The 17,386-nt window shown below is 40.8% G+C and overlaps 2 protein-coding genes across 2 annotated transcripts; both read left to right on the plus strand.

Annotated features, from left to right (window-relative positions):
- Positions 1-117: 117 nt before the first annotated feature.
- Positions 118-9,041, plus strand: LOC111328867 (short transient receptor potential channel 6). Its single transcript, XM_022933402.2, has 8 exons — positions 118-1,345; positions 3,516-3,813; positions 4,099-4,603; positions 5,167-5,362; positions 5,610-5,768; positions 6,270-6,335; positions 6,874-7,083; positions 7,574-9,041. Exons 1-8 carry the CDS (start codon positions 386-388, stop codon positions 7,652-7,654), a joined length of 2,475 nt encoding a protein of 824 aa, XP_022789137.2. The 5' UTR covers positions 118-385; the 3' UTR covers positions 7,655-9,041.
- A 1,405-nt stretch (positions 9,042-10,446) lies between these two features.
- Positions 10,447-11,577, plus strand: LOC148733221 (short transient receptor potential channel 6-like). The gene has a single exon (XM_088758864.1). The coding sequence runs from the start codon at positions 10,497-10,499 to the stop codon at positions 11,421-11,423; it is 927 nt and encodes a 308-aa protein (XP_088614990.1). The 5' UTR covers positions 10,447-10,496; the 3' UTR covers positions 11,424-11,577.
- Positions 11,578-17,386: the final 5,809 nt, after the last annotated feature.

Below are 17,386 nucleotides of genomic sequence, written 5' to 3' on the forward strand. Positions count from 1 at the left end.
AGTATAATAAAAATATTTTAAGAATTCCTTTCGAGAAAGAACCAGGGTTTGACCAAGAGCCTAATCTTTTTTACTTTTCTGCTGATGATACATATATTTTTTATGGTTCATTTTACTTATCGTTTTGCTTGGACAGTACTCCTTATCTTGCCATTACATGTAAAGTGAGGTAATGAAAATATTGTTCTTCTAATACAAAATTACCAAATACGATTTAACTACTCCTGGTTCGTCGCGCACGAGTAACCAAAGCCGCTGACCAGGTTCGAATTTGGTCACCCTGTCAGTCAAGCCGGTCACGCAATGAAAGGTTGAAGATCGCTTAATTGAGCTTGATCGATAGACGCTCGCACAAGTTGAAGTAATTATCTAAAGTCAACTTAGAATGAAGGCAATTTCTGAACCGTATCTCACAGCAGTTAACCTCGAAGACCTGACTGATGGACATCTTGAAGACATAACACTCAGCGACGAGCAGAGTAAATTTCTTGATGCAGTTCGTGACGGCGACGCACATGGCGTTCGTTTGTACGTGTTGGAGAAACATGTCGATGTGAATTGTGCGAATTTGTCCGGAGAAACCGCCCTGCAGCTAGCTGTAAACAACGACCGTCACGTTATCGCCAAGTTTCTTCTTGAGAATGGAGCTGAAGTGGGTAATGCACTGCTACAAGCTGTTGCCAAAGATTCTATCGAGTGGGTGAGAGCGTTACTCGATTTCGTGAAGGACTCGGAGAATAGACCGGCTAGTCCTAGCATTGTGTCTTCAGAACAGCAGACGAGCCGAGTTAAGTATAACAGATTCGTTTCCCCTTTGATGTTGGCTGCCCACAATGACAACCAAGAGATGGTGAAGGTGTTCTTGGCGAAAGGTTTCACGATTGAAGAACCGCCATTCCATAACAGATCCTGTGAGTGCGACGAATGCATGCGCTTGGGAAAGCGATTGGGGACTTCTATTTACCGTTTGCAGAGTTATCGAGCGATGGCTAGCCCTGTATACTTGAGCATGTCGTATTTACTCGACAAATCCAGCGACCATTTGGTCGAAGAACAAGACATAGCCTCGTCGAAAGATCCGATCGTTCGAGCTTTCCTTTTAAACCGGAAGCTAGAGAGTTTCGTGAATACAGAGTACGAATTCAAAGCAGATTACAAACAGTTGTCAGACAATTGCGAAGAATTTGCAGTGGCACTTCTCGCAAAGTGTCGTACGATGGAAGAAATAAGTTGTGTCATGAGGGTACCTGGTATTGATCAAGTACAACATGTAGAAGTCAGGGGGGGACCAGAAGCCCAAAAGCTCAGCGTGCTGAATTTTGCCATTGCTAATGGTAACGAGAAGGTATGTGTAACAACATGTTAGCTTACGCATGTACGCAAGAAGTGGTTGCTGTGGTGATTAAGAAGGACGTAAATCACGATGTTTGGATTTTTAACAAAAAAGTCAACGCTAAAATACCCAACTTTGGTCATTTTCAAGTGGATAGTAAAAATGACACAATGAATATATAGGAATATTTAAGAAGTATAAATTTTTTTTTTGTAGATGTAAACGCACAATAAGAACAAAGAGGAAAAATAGTTAATTAAAAACCTTTGCACGAATTGAGTCCGATTGTACATCGAGAGAATGTCTCAGTTCTTGAATAACAAACACTTCGTAGAGTAGCGGTGGTCAAATTTGTTCTTAAACTTCTTTAACTTAAAGAGCGTGTGACACGCTAAAATTCTTCTTTTTTGGCCCCAAAGGATCCTACGAAGAATTTTAGCGTTTTTAAGAATGCGCGAATAAGTTTGACTGCTTACTCCAAAAAATGTTTGTTATTCAAGAAATGAAACCCGCTTTGTATGTGTTGTTATTGTCCGTTTACACCTGCAATTTTTCTTTACTTCTTACACGCATATATGTATTCATTTTTTTAGCGTTCTTACCATGCACTTGCAAAAGACCAAAACGTCGTATTTTTTTATCGTTATACTTTTTTTTGCGACTAGTGGAAAAGAGAATTTCTCGACGATATAGTTTGTTGAAACACAGGCGGCCCAAGCGTACTATTCATGATTTCTGGGTTTCAAAAATCGTAAACAGGGAGACAATCGAACTTGTATTAAGCGACACCTTGTTAAGCGGTCACACTGTATTAAGCGGTCAGTTGTCCAAGTTCAGGATTTGTTTTCCCAAAATTACTGTAATTTTTACCACCATATGCGGTCACCTCTATTTTAATGATATTTTAAAAGCAGTCGTGGTCACCCCGTAAATCACGAAAAGTACGCTTGACCGCCCCTGTTGAAACTGAAAGTCACAAGCTGAGATTAAAGTAAACGGACAGGAATTGGAAAGGGAAAACTTTACAAGAGTTCTCCCTTCAGAGAACGAAAAGCTGTCAAGGAAAACTTATCATGGACGAAAATGCTAATGTTGATTACTTAATGAGGGCAATGAAGTTTATCGATAAAATGCCAAAGATTCAAATTAGAATTCTCAACAAGTTTTTCTTGCCATGTGCGCAGCACTCGTCAGTTAATTTGTCGACTGTAAGTAACGCATATTATTAAAATGTCGGCAATTTTTTTTCGAGGCATAATTGGAGACATTGCTCCTATAATAAAGTGAATTAGGAACGATGTAAGTATTGGATAACGTCAATGTAAGTGGTTACGCATATTTGTGGGAATAGAGTCACTCCATAGTAACGTCAGTGGACAGTAATTTAAGTGAGGGAGGGGAGGGAAAGGAGCTACGCATGCCCCTTCTTGGCGTTTGCCTCCGAAGAAAAAAAGAACTGCTGTCGTAGATAGTTGCTGACAACATTCGACAGAACGCCAGAAAAGGAAGTGAGACGAAATGTCTGTCTGTCAAAGTGATGGGTTTTTGCGTGACGTTTGAGTTACATTAATCGCGTACATGTAGAGTTCGTTACGGGTGATTTGTCAGTTTAAATCTGTCGCAAAAGTGGGGCGAGCCTTTCTTCCCAATTATCTTCATGTCGTTTAAATGGGTCTCGGGTAAGGTACTGGTGACTAACGGAGTGTTCTCAGTTTTTACAGAGGCAAAAATATTTTTGGCAAGGGGGATGCTTTAGTATTGTAATCATGTGCATATAAGAGCTGTATAGAGACAGTGAAGTACGTGATAGGGAGCATTTTGCGTGACGAGACCAAACCTGGCTGCGGAAGGGAGCTCTGATGTTATTACGGCGCTCGAGATAAAGCGTTTAGGAGCAGCTTAGTGTGGAAAAAGACATGAATGCTCAGTATTTTCGGACTACTTAAAGTATTCTTTGGTGTGGCTTTGTCAACAACAAACAAGGTTATTTAATATTCTGTAGCACTAGCAGAACACTGCCAAATCTTGCATTGAATTTTAAACAACACCATCGTACATCGGACTTCAGGTTTCGTGACGGGTTTGAATCTAACACGTGCGAGCTTAAGAGTTCACTGGGCAATAAGCCTTCTTTATGTGGATCTTAAAGTTTGGGAACTCAAGTGATCTTTTTTTTCTCTAGTTTGTCGCTCACCCTTACAGCCAGCTTATGCTCAACTCGGTGCTGTACAACCGATTAGGAGGATGGGAAGATTTTGGTTTTCTAAAGAAAGTGATATGCAGTATGTTTTTAACATTATTGTTGCCAGTATTGGCCTTATTTTATTTCCTGGCCCCTAACTCTCAAGTCAGCAAAATGCTGAGGAAACCGTTCTTCAAGTTTGTGAGTCACGCGGGTTCGTTTTGCTGCTTTCTTATCCTGCTTATATTATCGTCGATTCAGGACAAGTTGTTTGATGTGCTTCAGTTTACAGTCTTTGGTAAGTACTTTTCAAGGTCTTTTTAATCGTTTGACATTTAATCACTCCGATCAACTGTCATTTAATTATTTGATGAGTATTTAATCAGTAGTCGAGTCCTAAATGATTAGATTTGCGACTCACGATGGCATGGTGTACCAATTATTCATTTCACTCCTTACATTTGAAATAAGCGAACGATGTTTACAAGAAGTCGTTGTGGAAGAGTTTGTTTGAGTGACATGTCGTTAAAGCGAAAAAAGAACTTCCACGTTGACTAGTAATTTTTTTTTTCCTCTTGAGCAGATGTTTTCTTATCGCTGTGGATCGCCGGTCAGTTGCTCCAAGAGGCAAAGGAAGCGTTACGTCAAGGCAAAGAGCGTTACATTTCACAATACTGGAACCTTGTCTCGCTGTTCATGTTAGGGCTCTTCGTGATCTCGGGAGCCCTGTGGCTTACCGGGTTTATCATGACCGCGCAAGGATTTGGAGACTGGACAATACCCATTGGCCAAGTATTTGGTGACAAAGCCCAGGTGTACGCGTACCGCCTTCTTCTTTTGTCCAACGCCACATTTTCTATCGGTCTGGTCTTGAGTTTCATTAATGCTTCCAATTTTTTTCAAGTTAACTCCATTCTCGGGCCTCTTCAGCTGTCCTTGGTGAAAATGATGAGAGACATCGCCAAGTTTCTGTTCCTGTTTTTGTTGTTGTTCCTTGCGTTCGGTTGGGCTGAGCGGAAGGTTTACTCCACGTACGTACAAGCCAGGGAAGAATTTCAGGGAAATGAAACTGAACATAAATTTGCCAGGTGAATACTAGTAGAGTCTTTGACATGTTACCCTACTGGGCCTAGTTGTATAAAAGGCAGATAACGCCATACAACGGATAAATCCCTGTCTAGCGGATAAATGATAAGAAAACCTCATGCAATATCCGCCGGATAGGGTTGTCCAACCTTCTAACAACCGGGGCCAGAGGTATACAAAAGAACAATTTTGCCCCAATAAGGAAAATTTAGGTGCGGCTTTTGAATCATGATATGAATGGAAGATCATGTAGTCGCTTAATCAACCCCATTGAAAAGTCAAAGATGACAGATTTCGTAGAGTATTAGCTAATTCCAGACGCCGAAAATTAATAAACAAACAGATGTATTGCAGCTTAATAACAAAGAATGATTGATAAAATGTTAACAATAGACAAATATTTATAAAAGGAACAGCCCAGTTTTGTTCCTATAATTTTACCAACCATTGTATAGCGATCGTGTAGAAACTTGGCTTACTGTTCAGCGGAGAAACAAAAGCAAAGCGAAGAAAGGAAAGGAAATGCGTCGAGTTGAATTGTTGTCTAACGGTTGAATTTTTGCAGGATCGGTGGAACTCTGAGGTTCTTGTTCTGGGACTTGTTTGGAATGTCGGATCTTTCGGACCTGAGAACAGATAAGAACTTCATTATCACTCAATATACAGGGGAAGTACTCCTGGGATTATACACTATTTTCTCCATTGTGGTCGCCATAAACATGCTGATTGCCATGATGTCGAACTCCTATCAGAGGGTAGCGGTAAGTTAAATCAATGAAAGCGCGTTTACTCCGCTATTTTTGTCACTTGATATCATGTAATTTTTATTGCACCGAAGGTGTATCTCCGGAAAAGCAGCAATCAAAATCGCGCGAATTATCGCTACGATCAAGCTGCGATTCCCTGCGCTTTGATGTGCAGTACCCGGAATGTGTAAAGTTTAACTGTAATTCCGCAGGTACCACAGGCACTGACCCTTTATTGAAAATGTGTTGCTGTTTTTTTAAGGACGATGCTGATATCCAGTGGAAGTTCTCGAGAACTCGAATGTGGATGCCATATCTGGATGAAGGCAACGTTATGCCGCCGCCGTTCAACCTCATTCCTCCTCCTCATTCGGTAATCCGTCTCTGTAGGAGGTTTTGTGCCGATCCGGCCTCCTTCATGGTAGGTGGAGAGGCTTAAAGATTTATACTCATATAGTGCGCTCTCGATGGTTACTTTGGGGGTCACCTGACGTCAAACTATGAAACTGTTTCCGGTCAAAAGTCTCTATGCAAGCAACATCGTAAAATGTATGACGTCAGAGGTTAACAGTGCTCTGCTACCCGCGAATGTTGACCGACATTGCGTCAATGAAGTTAGTGTGACGTTTTAGCCCTGTAGTATTTTGTGCTCAAGTGCGCTCGCATATCTTCATAAATTTAGTTGGTTTTCACATTGTCATCTAATGTCCTCGTTGTGCTACAGAACAAATCGCTCAATGAACGTTTCCATTGTAAAGTGGCCATTTTATTTCCCTTGGGAGCAGTCGTAAAGATTTGTCCTTTCCAGATTGTCTTGAAAATGAATCCGTATAAACTCCGTCAGTTCATGTTTGCATTTAGTTAGCGTAGTGATGAAGATGCTTTCATTGCCTTCCACGTACTTTTTTTCTTCTTTGTTTAGCGCGGCTGCTGTACCAGGCAAGATAGACCAGCGTCATTATTGAAAGATAAGGTGGACATAAAGAGGGTATGTGTACATTATGCAACTTGATACACCCAAAAGCGTTTATGATAGAGAAGTAAGTTAAACCGTTCAATTTAAAGCAGTGCTCTGTGAAGTAAAAAAGGTGGTAAGCAAGGCTAGGGGTGAATTTTCATCCAATGATGTAATCTTGCTCAAAAGTCTCTTGAAGCTCGGAAACGATTGGATTCTTGAATTTCTTGTGGCCACAATATCCCACCAGCCACTCGTTCCGTCGCCATTAAAATGTTCATGTGCATTGCCCTCCTCTAGCTCATCTTGAATTTGCCTTTGTCTTGTTTGGACTTTGCGATTTCTAAGGTTTGGTTCACGAAACTCTATCGACAACTAAATTTCTGTTTCTGTTAATTGGTCATTTCTTGAAGCGTATACCTTCGTTTCACGATAAAGCCATTTGGATCCAAGACTTTCCACATCTCGATAGTGTGTTAAAGCGAATCGCACATCATTTACAACGAGGGAATAGAAGCTTTAGACGAATACGAACCGGTTAATTAACTTTTCTTTGGGTTTGTTAATTTAGCGGCGCGTGGTAATGAGGCGTTTGATCCAGCGGTATCTTCTCACTTTTGAGAATTCGAAGAAACCCTGCCAGTCTGATGCTCCTCAGCTTACAGCGGAGAGACCGGGGGACAGCATCGAACTGAAGGATCTGATTACACAGTTGCAAGGCATATTGAGAAGGAGAGAAGAAAACAAATGTCCTGTTAATGCAGCTAAATCACAGCCTGAGGTAAATGGTAATCTGAAGACAGAACTATTCTTTGGGTGCGATAGTAGGTACCTCACACAAACAAGGACGGCAACAGGGACAAGCGCATGTGGAAACAAAACATGGAATGAGTAGAAAAACAGCTGAGCCCGTTAATTTTTAAACTGCATATTGTGTAACCGCCCTCTGGAAAACAAAAACGTAAATTACACACTCCAAGTATGGTAACCCTAACAGCAATGAATTTACGTTTCTTCGTGAAACTCTGGGACGAATATAGACAGACCCCATTAAGATGGTAAACACATCGAAAATGTTTAAAGTGACTTTACAAGTAGTATGTTACATCCCTCGTAAAGTACTCTTACGTCATTGAATAGCTTACTTGCCATATCAACTGCTCTTGAATGGGCGACCTCTTTGTGATTTTCGGATAGTTACGCATGTAATAAGTTTCTTTGTTGACAAGAAGGTTTTGACGCTTTTATTTTTCATTTGTGACTTCCTTTAGGAAAAAACCAAAGTAGAAATTCATCACAGAGGCTACGGAACTCATCGAAAAGCGGAGAAAGACACAGACGCTACGCTGTGAGCTAGATTTGCCACGGGAATGGCAGGAGAAAGGAAAAGGACTTTCGCCCCAATTTACACCTAACCCCTTTGTAAACCCACCCATCTTATTTTAAGACCTTGAGTGTTGGTCCGGCCGGGACTCGAGCACTCGTGCTCCCGCACAACAGTCCAGCGCTCTATCCATTGGGCTAACTGGGCGGCGGTTTAGATATTAACAGTCTTAGAACTTTAACATTTCTTTTTATTGTCTTGTTTGTTGCTCAGCCAAGGAAAAAAGTTATCATTGTGTCTCTACGTGCGAACATGTCACGCAATCACTCCAGTGTGAACGATGACGATTATTTTAACTGTCTTATTCCGACGTTTATCGAGTTCCCTGCCAAAATAACTTTCTGCTTTTTATAGAAGAAATAGAGATTAGTCAGCAGAGAGGTACGAGAGTATCCGTTTTTCCGTCAATCGCAAAACTCATTGCCCCGAAGACGCAGATAGAAAAACAAGTGTTTGCAGTCCTGCGACAATCAAACATAATTTTTTCAGTAAAAAGAGAGAACGACTGGCTTTCTAATATCCATCCTACGTTTTCCCAAAGATCTCTTGTGTAGCTGCGGAGTCACTCATAATGAATTTGCTTTCTTTCAAAGATTTCGAGGCACTCGTTCAATTGACGACCGGTCATTTTAAATTGTAAGGTTTTCATAAGCTCGTATGGGATAAACGTTCCACAGCCTTTTTTTTTTTCGGAAAACGACCGATGTTTTCAGGATGATTTTCTCTGTAGTAGTAGGCGCGATGAAACCAGAGTGTAAGCCGTTGTAGCTCCAGAAGAAGAAAGTAACCCCCCCCCAGAAGGTATTTTGTCGTCGAGTTGGACTACAATAAAAAGAAAAAAGTTAAAGTAAGGAAGCTCGTTTCAATTTTAGGGCCAAAGCGATAATTTTAATTGGCCAATAGCTAGAAAATAGTGAAAAAGTGTGCTAAAATGCAACGGTATCTTAACGTTTGAGCTTCCAAAAATGTTTCTTCTTTAAATAAAAGGTGAAGTGCACTGTTTACAAAACGCTAACGTTCTTCAATTCACACTTCACTTTTTACGAGGTGAGGGAGGAAGAGGGGGGCTAGTGGGACTTTTGAACCGCTATTACAAGTAACGATGACCCCCCCCCAACCCTCCAAATCCTGCCAGTCCTCCTACCCCGTAAAAATGAACAGTTCCTAAACAACAAAGGTCCACGCGCGCTAAGTTGACAATTTATTCTACTTGTGTGACCTATGGTTAGGGTTAGTGACGAATGATCGTGCATTATCAAATCCCCCTATCACCTATGTGATAGAATAATTATAACTGTATACATATGTTGATGATGTTGGCATTAAATGAGTTCTTTGGTTTCTGCTTGATCAAATGTAGTTGTCCGCTGTTATAGCGCTCGTTACACGCCCCTTTTTTTAAAACACCTCCCAAATGCAATTTGGATACTCTTGGTGATGCTGAAAAGCTTTTAATGCTGCTGTCAACAAAATCTAGTTACTGCTTTAAAATTTTCGTTTGTTTGCTATTCAGTTAGAGAAAGCATTTAACATTAATTTGTCGAAGTCAAGTTGTTCTTTTTGCCTAGCTTTCTTTTCACACTACTGTTTTCCCCGCTGAATTTTTGGCTTACGTTTGATCCATTGTAACTTCGTTTCCTCGTTTCGCAAAATTACTTTTTCCGCGAAATTTCAGAGGAGTTCTTTGTCACGAGACGTGCAAGAGGTTTGACGTTGCGTTTCATTGGTCGGTGGCGTGAAAGCATTGACACGAAGGTGCGAAGACTTTGAATCTGTTCGGAGGCCGAAAACTCGAAGTTTGTTCTCGCGCAAGGTAGCTCTACTTAAAGGAATTAATAGGGTATGTAGATTTATTGGACTTTCGTGAAAATTGGCCAAAATGTTTGAGGCTTTTACGAAATTCATCATATTCCTCTTGTGATATTCCGCAGCGTACAACAATCGAAATATTTCCCTTCAAAAAAGATTTTCTCAAGAACCAAAAGGAGTATCGAAAGAGCCTCACAGACTTTGTTAGCCTAGTATCTGCTGAGTGATTTTGGAGGTCCGCAGAAACACGGAAGCTGAAAATTCAGTGAAGCAATCAGGTTTGTGTCAAAAGGCTCGCAGGCGCCTACCAAAACCAAAACTGTGGGAACTTCTGTTATTTTCCTAATCTATTCTTTATAAGCGTTACAGTGATATAAAGTATTTTTTCATTGTTCCTTCAAAAGTAGCGCGCGTTGGACGATTTTTCCGGAAGGCGCCCTATTTTGATGATAAGTCTTGACAGTAATCTCAAAGAGAGTGGAAACTCTTTTTAAAAGCAATATCATCACAAACAACCACAGATGTCTCCTTACTGCATTACGGCTAAATAGCACTTAGCACAAAACAAGACATACCGGTATTCGCAATAAGTTAAATGTCAACACAGAAGGAGTTCAGGAGAGCGCAATTGTGGAAGGCATTGAAGTAAAGCTAGTAAAATAATGAAGTTAAGCATGTTACCTGTAGGTGGATGACAACAGACCTAGAGAGGCATTTTTATTGAGTGAGCTTTATGTGAACTAGACACCGATTGGTAACAGGCCCTGTGGTCTTAACGACTAAAATCAAAATTGTGGGAACCATGAGCTATGACCTTCTAAGAGGTAAGTCATCCTTGAGGGGTTCGTCACGCACCGTGCGGGGGACAAAAACTGACGCACACGGACATAGCAACCATAACCGCAAATTTGAATGATATTACAAGCTTTGGTGAGGTTAAAAAAAGTTCTCTTCCGTATATCGACATATTTGTTTCGGTATACATTGTTGGAAAGCTGAGTATGTCGACACTGCCTAGATCCTCGACAACTGTCCAACAGTTATCTAATTCGGGAGATAAAGTCAAAGAAAAAGAACAGAGAAAATTTCTCAATGCAGTTCGTAATGGAGATATAGAAGGCGTTTCGACGCCAGATTCCAGCATAAACTGTGTAAATGTGTCCGGAGAAACAGCTTTGCAGTTAGCAGTAAAGAACGATCTCCACGATATCGGCGAGAATCGAGCTGAAGTGGCGAGTGCCTTGCAACAAGCTGTTGACAAAGATTCGGTCGAATTGGTGAGAAAGTTACTCGATTTCGTAAAGGACACAGAGAATAGATCAGCTGGTCCGAGCAATGTGCCTTCAGAACAGCAGACGAGCCAGGTTCGGTTTGATAGCATTGATGTCCCTTTGATGATGGCTACCCACAATGACAACCAAGAGATCATGAAGCTTTTCTTGGAGAAAGGTTTCACGATTGAAGAACCACCATTCCACGATAGATCCTGTGAGTGCGAAGAATGGAAGTGCCTGGGTAAACGAGTGAAGGCCTCTCTTTACCGTTTGCAGATATATCGAGCGCTGGCGAGCCCTGTATACTTGTTCATGTCGTATCTATTGGACAAATCTAGCAACCAGTTGGTCGAAAAACAAGGCATGGCTTCGTCCAAAGATCCGATCGTTCGAGCTCTCAGTTTAAACCGGAGGTTGAATAGTCTGGTAGATACAGAGTACGAATTCAAGGCGGATTACAAGCAGTTGTCTAACAACTGCGAAGAATTTGCAGTGGCGCTTCTCGCAAAGTGTCGTACGGAGGAAGAAATAAGTTCTGTAATGAAGGCACCTGTTGATGATCAAGGACAACACGAGGAAGTCAGGAGGAGACCAGAAGCTCAAAAGCTAAGCGTGCTGGATTTTGCTATTGATAATGGTAATGAAAAGGTATGAATAACAACTTGCTCGCTTGTTTAACTGGCACAAGGAGTAATTACGTTGGTGATTAGGCGGAGTAAAATTACGATTTTTTCATATTGTTTTTTTTTTTTCTGATTTGCATCTATGTTATTACAGATTCACTCCACCAGATTACAAATAAACAATTAATTGAATTAAATTTATCACTTCAAGGAAGAAACGTTTTGGATAGGGCCTCTTATCTACCTCCTATTGGATATTGGCAACAATTTTAACCGAGTTTCTCTTCGATCTGAGCGGCAATTATGCGCCTCCATTGATCTCGAATGACAGCGAAACCTCTGTACGCTTCACTTGTCACCACTGTAGTGCATTGATTAAGGTTTCGATAACTGGCCTCCACTGACCTTGAATAGCCGCTAAACCCCGGTATACTCCACTTGTCACTACTGTATCGGATCGATTAGGGTTCTGATAACTGGGATGTGAAAATGTATCAGTTTTGTCGATTTTACATACATTTTTCGGTTTTGATCGACTTTTTTGTGGTTTTGCGATTTTGGTTGATTATTTTTCTACGGCTTTGCGGTTCCTAAAAGCCCTCATCCTTGAGCCAATCATGAGGTACCAAGAATAATATATAGATTTAGACAAGCCTAAAGCGGAGCTCCAGTTACCGGCACTTTATTTTCTTCTCTTTATTCCATTAAAAATCTTTGGCACTGCTAGTCGAAGAAGTTACCCAAGGGGATTTACGGATTTAGTCCGGTTGGTAATGGGGATGGGGGGAAATTGACGGCGTCGGGAACCGAAAAACGATGTGGACGATGTTGCCACAACTTGCAACAGGTATGCTATTCGGCGGCTATCAAGCAGCTTGAGAGCTTCGTCGATGCTCCTGATTGTTTTAAACGGATTTTTTCGAGGATAGGGAGTGCTTTCTTCACCAGTTATACGGTATGGTTTCAGTATGAATTCAAGTGATTTCCTATTGGGCATGAGAAAATGAGCCAAATTTGAAAGGAGCGACGGTTAAACGACTTCGAGTTAAGATATCACCGGTCGATCGAGGGGTACACGTGAGAACAGTGAGTCAGTGAAATAATACACCGGAATCGGATGGGTTTCTTTTGATTCTCCTGATGTCCCACTTTGGCATGACTGCTTGCTCCACCAATTTTTTTCTTAAGTGTCAACTTCCTCCAGTAAGCGTAGAAAATTAAAAAGAAAGTCACTTTCAACTCGACGTTAAACCTTCTAATTTTGTAATTCCTCTTTCGACTATTCGCGTTTTATGGTCCTCTTGCTGGAAATACACGGCGTCTTTTTGAGATTTTCTGTTATTTAATTCGGTAACCTCTACTCATAGAATGTCTACATAGAATTTCAGTGTCTTTCAAAGAGCCGTCCAAGATCTTGGTCACTCTAGCTACTGAAATACTTAAGTTATCCAGCATCTGTTTCTTTCGCTGCGAAAGTTTGATTTAACGAATACAAAATTGACCGGTTGTTAACTGATACCAGGAGACCTATAAACTTTTGAAAGAATGTGAAATTAGGTTAAAAAATTAGAATTCAGTAAAGGCCTGATAAGCAAGATCCTTTGAAAAAGATATTTTGTACTATCAAAAGGCCAAGCCAATTTTTTTCTCCAACCCTTGCATAGACCTGTATGGCATGTGGTAAAGTCATTTAAAAAAGTCACAATCCTGGTTTTCATGTTGAAACACATATATGCTTGCACATTTGTTATAAAGCTGTATCTTTCCATTAGCTCAGGGGACAGTGAGAGTGAATGAGAGTGATAATGACTGTTGTTTGTGCAAATATCCAGAGAGAGATAAAAAGTTGTATATGGTCTGCACAACTCTCTCATTCTAACTTTTTTTTAAATTTTGACTTTTAAAGCTGAGGCACGTATATTTTCGCATTGTGCATCTCAATTAATTTAAACTTTATGCACCAAAATACAGAAAAGCTACTCGTTATCTATGTAACCCTGGACTTTAAAGAAAGGAGGCAGGTCAAAGAAAAAACAGAGATTAAAAGAGCCCCACGGTTGCCCATTAACTTCAGACCCATTTGTTGGAGGTTCCCTTCTTTTCCAGGTTCCCACCCTTCAAAAGTCAAATATCTTGTGACAAAATCCTCATATCAAGGCTTAGTTTGAGTATCGGCACCATGCACTATGATTTAAATATTGAGACTGAGTATTTGATACGCCCAATTATTACACGCCTCGGGCAGTCAGAGGGCTAATAACTAAAAATCAAAATGCAGTCGTCAATATTATCTAAGTATTGGACCGGGCACTGTCCCGAATGGTCCTAAATGACACCGTACTTGTGTCCCTTTGAACTTCAGTCGTATAATAAATCTCTTATTAACCAAGCCGCTTGCTCGGGACCGTACTGGAAGAATATCGGCCCTCGGTCTTTTTTGTACGGACCTCGCTGCGCTTGGTCCGTACTGTCAAGACCTCGGGTCGATATTCTCCCAGTACGGCCCTCGCGCTTGGTTAATAAGATATATTTATTATATGGCTGTATCTTATTTGTCAATTTTTTATATTCTTTGTACCTTCTTTTTCTAGACCGGTCTAGATGGGAAAATCTAGACCGCTTTCAGTATTGATTTCAGCCAATCAAATTCGAGAATTCGGTAGTTTCCAGTCCTTGTGAGACACAGCCATATGATAAATATTTGTAAGATGGGCAATCTTGCCCGTTCAGGATTGCGCGCTTTGAGCCCGCGTAAAAAAAAATGCGTAGCGCGGACTTACAAAGTTTTTAAAGTAACTTTTAGACAGAGACGGCGATGAAATCGCAAAAAACCGGCAGAAGACAGTCGAAACAAAGAAAACATAAACGACCCTCGTGGATTTATTTTGCTACAAACATAGTTGGATTCCTTTCCCAGCTCGCAAAATGAACAAGTTATTCTTAATTCGTGAAACTGCACTCGTCATGCACACCGCTGTGGGTACTTCAAGATTTTTACCATAGTAGCCCCATAAGAATTAGCGGACCTGCGCCCGAAAGATGTTATAAATAGCATTGTGCGCTTTCTCTCCTAGCATTTCTCAGCGATTAAGAATATACTTTAATAGTTCAGTCGCCTCAGTAAACCTGACTTTTGCCTTAAAGATGTAGAGTTTCCTTGGGACAGACTTATGATAGTAACCAGATAAAAATTTAATATTGACACTAACAGAAAAATGATCAAAGTTAAACTGAAACGGTCAGAACGTCAATATTACTATCCAGATCACGATTGTTAGTCAGAATTAAATCAGTCAAGTTTATTGCCATCAGTTTCTTTTAGCATTTTTGTTGAATTAAAATTACATTGAACCAGAAAATGGTCATTGAGTATGTCCCAATAATCAGCAGTGCATGCATCACTTGGGGTCGGAGTTAAGCTATACGGTAATACCAGTCTATGCTTGAAAATTAAAATCGCTCAAGGGATTACAAAATATTGTCTTTTGATTTAGGACAAATTTATACGCCAGTAATGCACCCAATTCCATGAAATTAGAGTCAAACCATGTTTCTGTGATAACTACGACCGGAAAATAATCTTCTAACAGAAGTGCATGCAAGTTAAGAACCTTGTTTCTTACAAATTCTAGCTTTGAGTCATGAGAAAGCATGGTAAGACAAAAGGCTAGAAATATCAAGAAAAAAATTTCATGGAAGAAATTGGGTGAGGGGGATGGCGTAACGAGCGCACTGAAGTTTGAAAAGGGAATATTTAAGATTCAAACTGGAACTGAGCTCCGTTATCTGATGTGCATTGCACTTGACAGTTCTGCTTAGTAGGGTACTTCTCTTTGGATGCAAGCGACTCTCTGCTCGTTCAGCTTAATGTTACGCTCATGGCATCGCCGCAGTAGCTTTTTAATTTTGTAGTCACGTTATTATCTCCTTGTGCACCCTTTCCAAAATTGCATCAAAAACAAATCTAATGGAGCATCTGTGTTCCAGGAAAATCTTTTTTTGCTACATCGCTGGAATCGTTAACTCGAACTTGTCATTTTTACTGTAATTAGATGAGACAAAATTGCGCGTCAAGGGTTTAATTTCCGACCATTTTTCGGTATATTGAAAGAAATAAACTAATGTTTTATATATCTGTGTGGTAAATGTTAAGACAATTATTCACCTCTGTCATTGAAATTAGTGGATATTTTCTTAGCCGCTTCGCGGCTCGGCAAATAACCACTACCTGTCACCTTATTGATAACTGTTATTCATAGCCGGTTTTGTAACAGGGAACACTCTCAACTCTCGAATTATTTTTAGACATGCACCATCGCCACACTGGACTTGGATTTTAAAATTGTTTTCACCGATGCACATACACTCAATTGCATCACGAGTTGAAAGCTATCGCAAGCAATCTTGCGCTAGTATTCGACGGGCATAAGCCTTCCTTCTACATGTGTATGCTTCGATCTTTCTTAGGAAATCACATCATCTTTTTCCTCCAGTTTGTCGCTCACCCTTAAATCCAGCTCATGCTCAACTCGGTGCTGTACGACGGAGTATGGGGACTGGAAGACCTTGGCCTTCCAAAGAAGGTGGTTTGCAGTATGATTTTCACATTACTGCTGCCAGTATTAGCCCTGATTTATTCCCTGGTGCCTAACTGTCAAGTCAGCACAATGCTAAAAAAACCGTTCGTCAAGTTTGTGAGCCACGTGGGCTCGTTTTGCTGCTTCCTTTTACTACTCGTACTTTCGTCTGTTCAGGACAAGTTTTACAATGTGCTTCAGTATTCAGTCATTGGCAAGTGCTTTTCTGGATCTTTTCCAGCGTGCTTTGCCGGCATCTGTTTGTTAACCCTAATGAAACGTTAGTGATCAGTAGTTCAGTAGTGATGAGGTATAGTCAATTTTTCATTTCATGGGCAATTTTTTCCTCAAGTGAAATAAGGTGATTGTGCAATAAGATATAAAACCATAAAGTTAATCGCGGCTTGATGACCCCTCTTTTTCCACTTTGTTGACTCTTTCATAGAACACTGACTTTGTTAGGCTTTTCGACTCTTAACGGTATGTGCCTCTTATTTATTTAGCTCAGTACAGTCGAACTAACAGTAGCTGAGAAAAAGAGTCGCTTAGGAGTGAGGTGCCGGGGGTAGGGGGGGGGGGGGACGCGAAAAAGATAAGTTAACTTCCAGGTTGACCGGTGACTTGTTGTTCGTCTTGACCAGCTATATTCATATCGCTGTGGATCGCCGGTCAGTTGCTCCAACAGGCAAAAAAAGTGCATCGTCAGAGAAAAGAGCGTTATATCTCACAATACTGGAACCTTGTTACGCTGTTGAGGTTAGGGCTATTTTTAGTCTCGGGAATACTGTGGCTTACCGGGTTTATCATGACCGCGCAAAGATTTGGAGGCACGCCAATACCCGTTGGCAAAGTATTTGGTGACAGAGCCCAAGTGTACGCATATCGCCTTATTCTCTCGTTTAATGCCACATTTTCCATTGGTCTGTTGTTGAGCTTCGTTGATGCTTCAAATGCTTTTCAAGTCAACTCAATTCTCGGGCCTCTGCAGCTATCCTTAGTGAAAATGATGCGAAACATTGTCAAGTTTCTGTTCCTGTTTTTGTTGTTGTTCCTTGCATTCGGTTGGGCTGAGCGGAAAGTTTACTCCCAGTACGAACAAGCAAGAAAAACTTTCGAGGGGAACGAAACCGCACATGAATTTGTCAAGTAGGCATTAGATATCCAAAGAAATAAAGCATGTTTGGCCAGGTGATTATGGTGTGATCGGTAGGGGGTGGCAAAACAGCTTGTTACTTAATTACATCCGACGCGAGGTGACCCACGGAGAAGGAAAAGAAAAGAAAAAATTTGACCAAAAAATGTTGGCAGAGGCGATGTGCGCTATGAGAGACACTGAATATTTATCCATAGATTAATAATTTTTGGTTAATAACAAACATTACATCGCTCGCAGTGCCTGTGAGCAAGATGAAGCGAA

The sequence above is a fragment of the Stylophora pistillata genome, chromosome 4 (assembly GCF_964205215.1).
Source record: "Stylophora pistillata chromosome 4, jaStyPist1.2, whole genome shotgun sequence".
Taxonomy (NCBI): Eukaryota; Metazoa; Cnidaria; class Anthozoa; order Scleractinia; family Pocilloporidae; genus Stylophora; species Stylophora pistillata.

Excerpts from the sequence above, each read along its gene's own strand:
- LOC111328867 (XM_022933402.2), top strand. The coding sequence starts at position 386 with ATGAAGGCAATTTCTGAACCGTATCTCACAGCAGTTAACCTCGAAGAC. Across the intron at positions 4,604-5,166 it reads ACTGAACATAAATTTGCCAG|GATCGGTGGAACTCTGAGGT; the intron begins GTGAATACTAGT and ends GAATTTTTGCAG. Across the intron at positions 6,336-6,873 it reads ATAAGGTGGACATAAAGAGG|CGGCGCGTGGTAATGAGGCG; the intron begins GTATGTGTACAT and ends TTGTTAATTTAG.
- LOC148733221 (XM_088758864.1), top strand. The coding sequence starts at position 10,497 with ATGTCGACACTGCCTAGATCCTCGACAACTGTCCAACAGTTATCTAAT.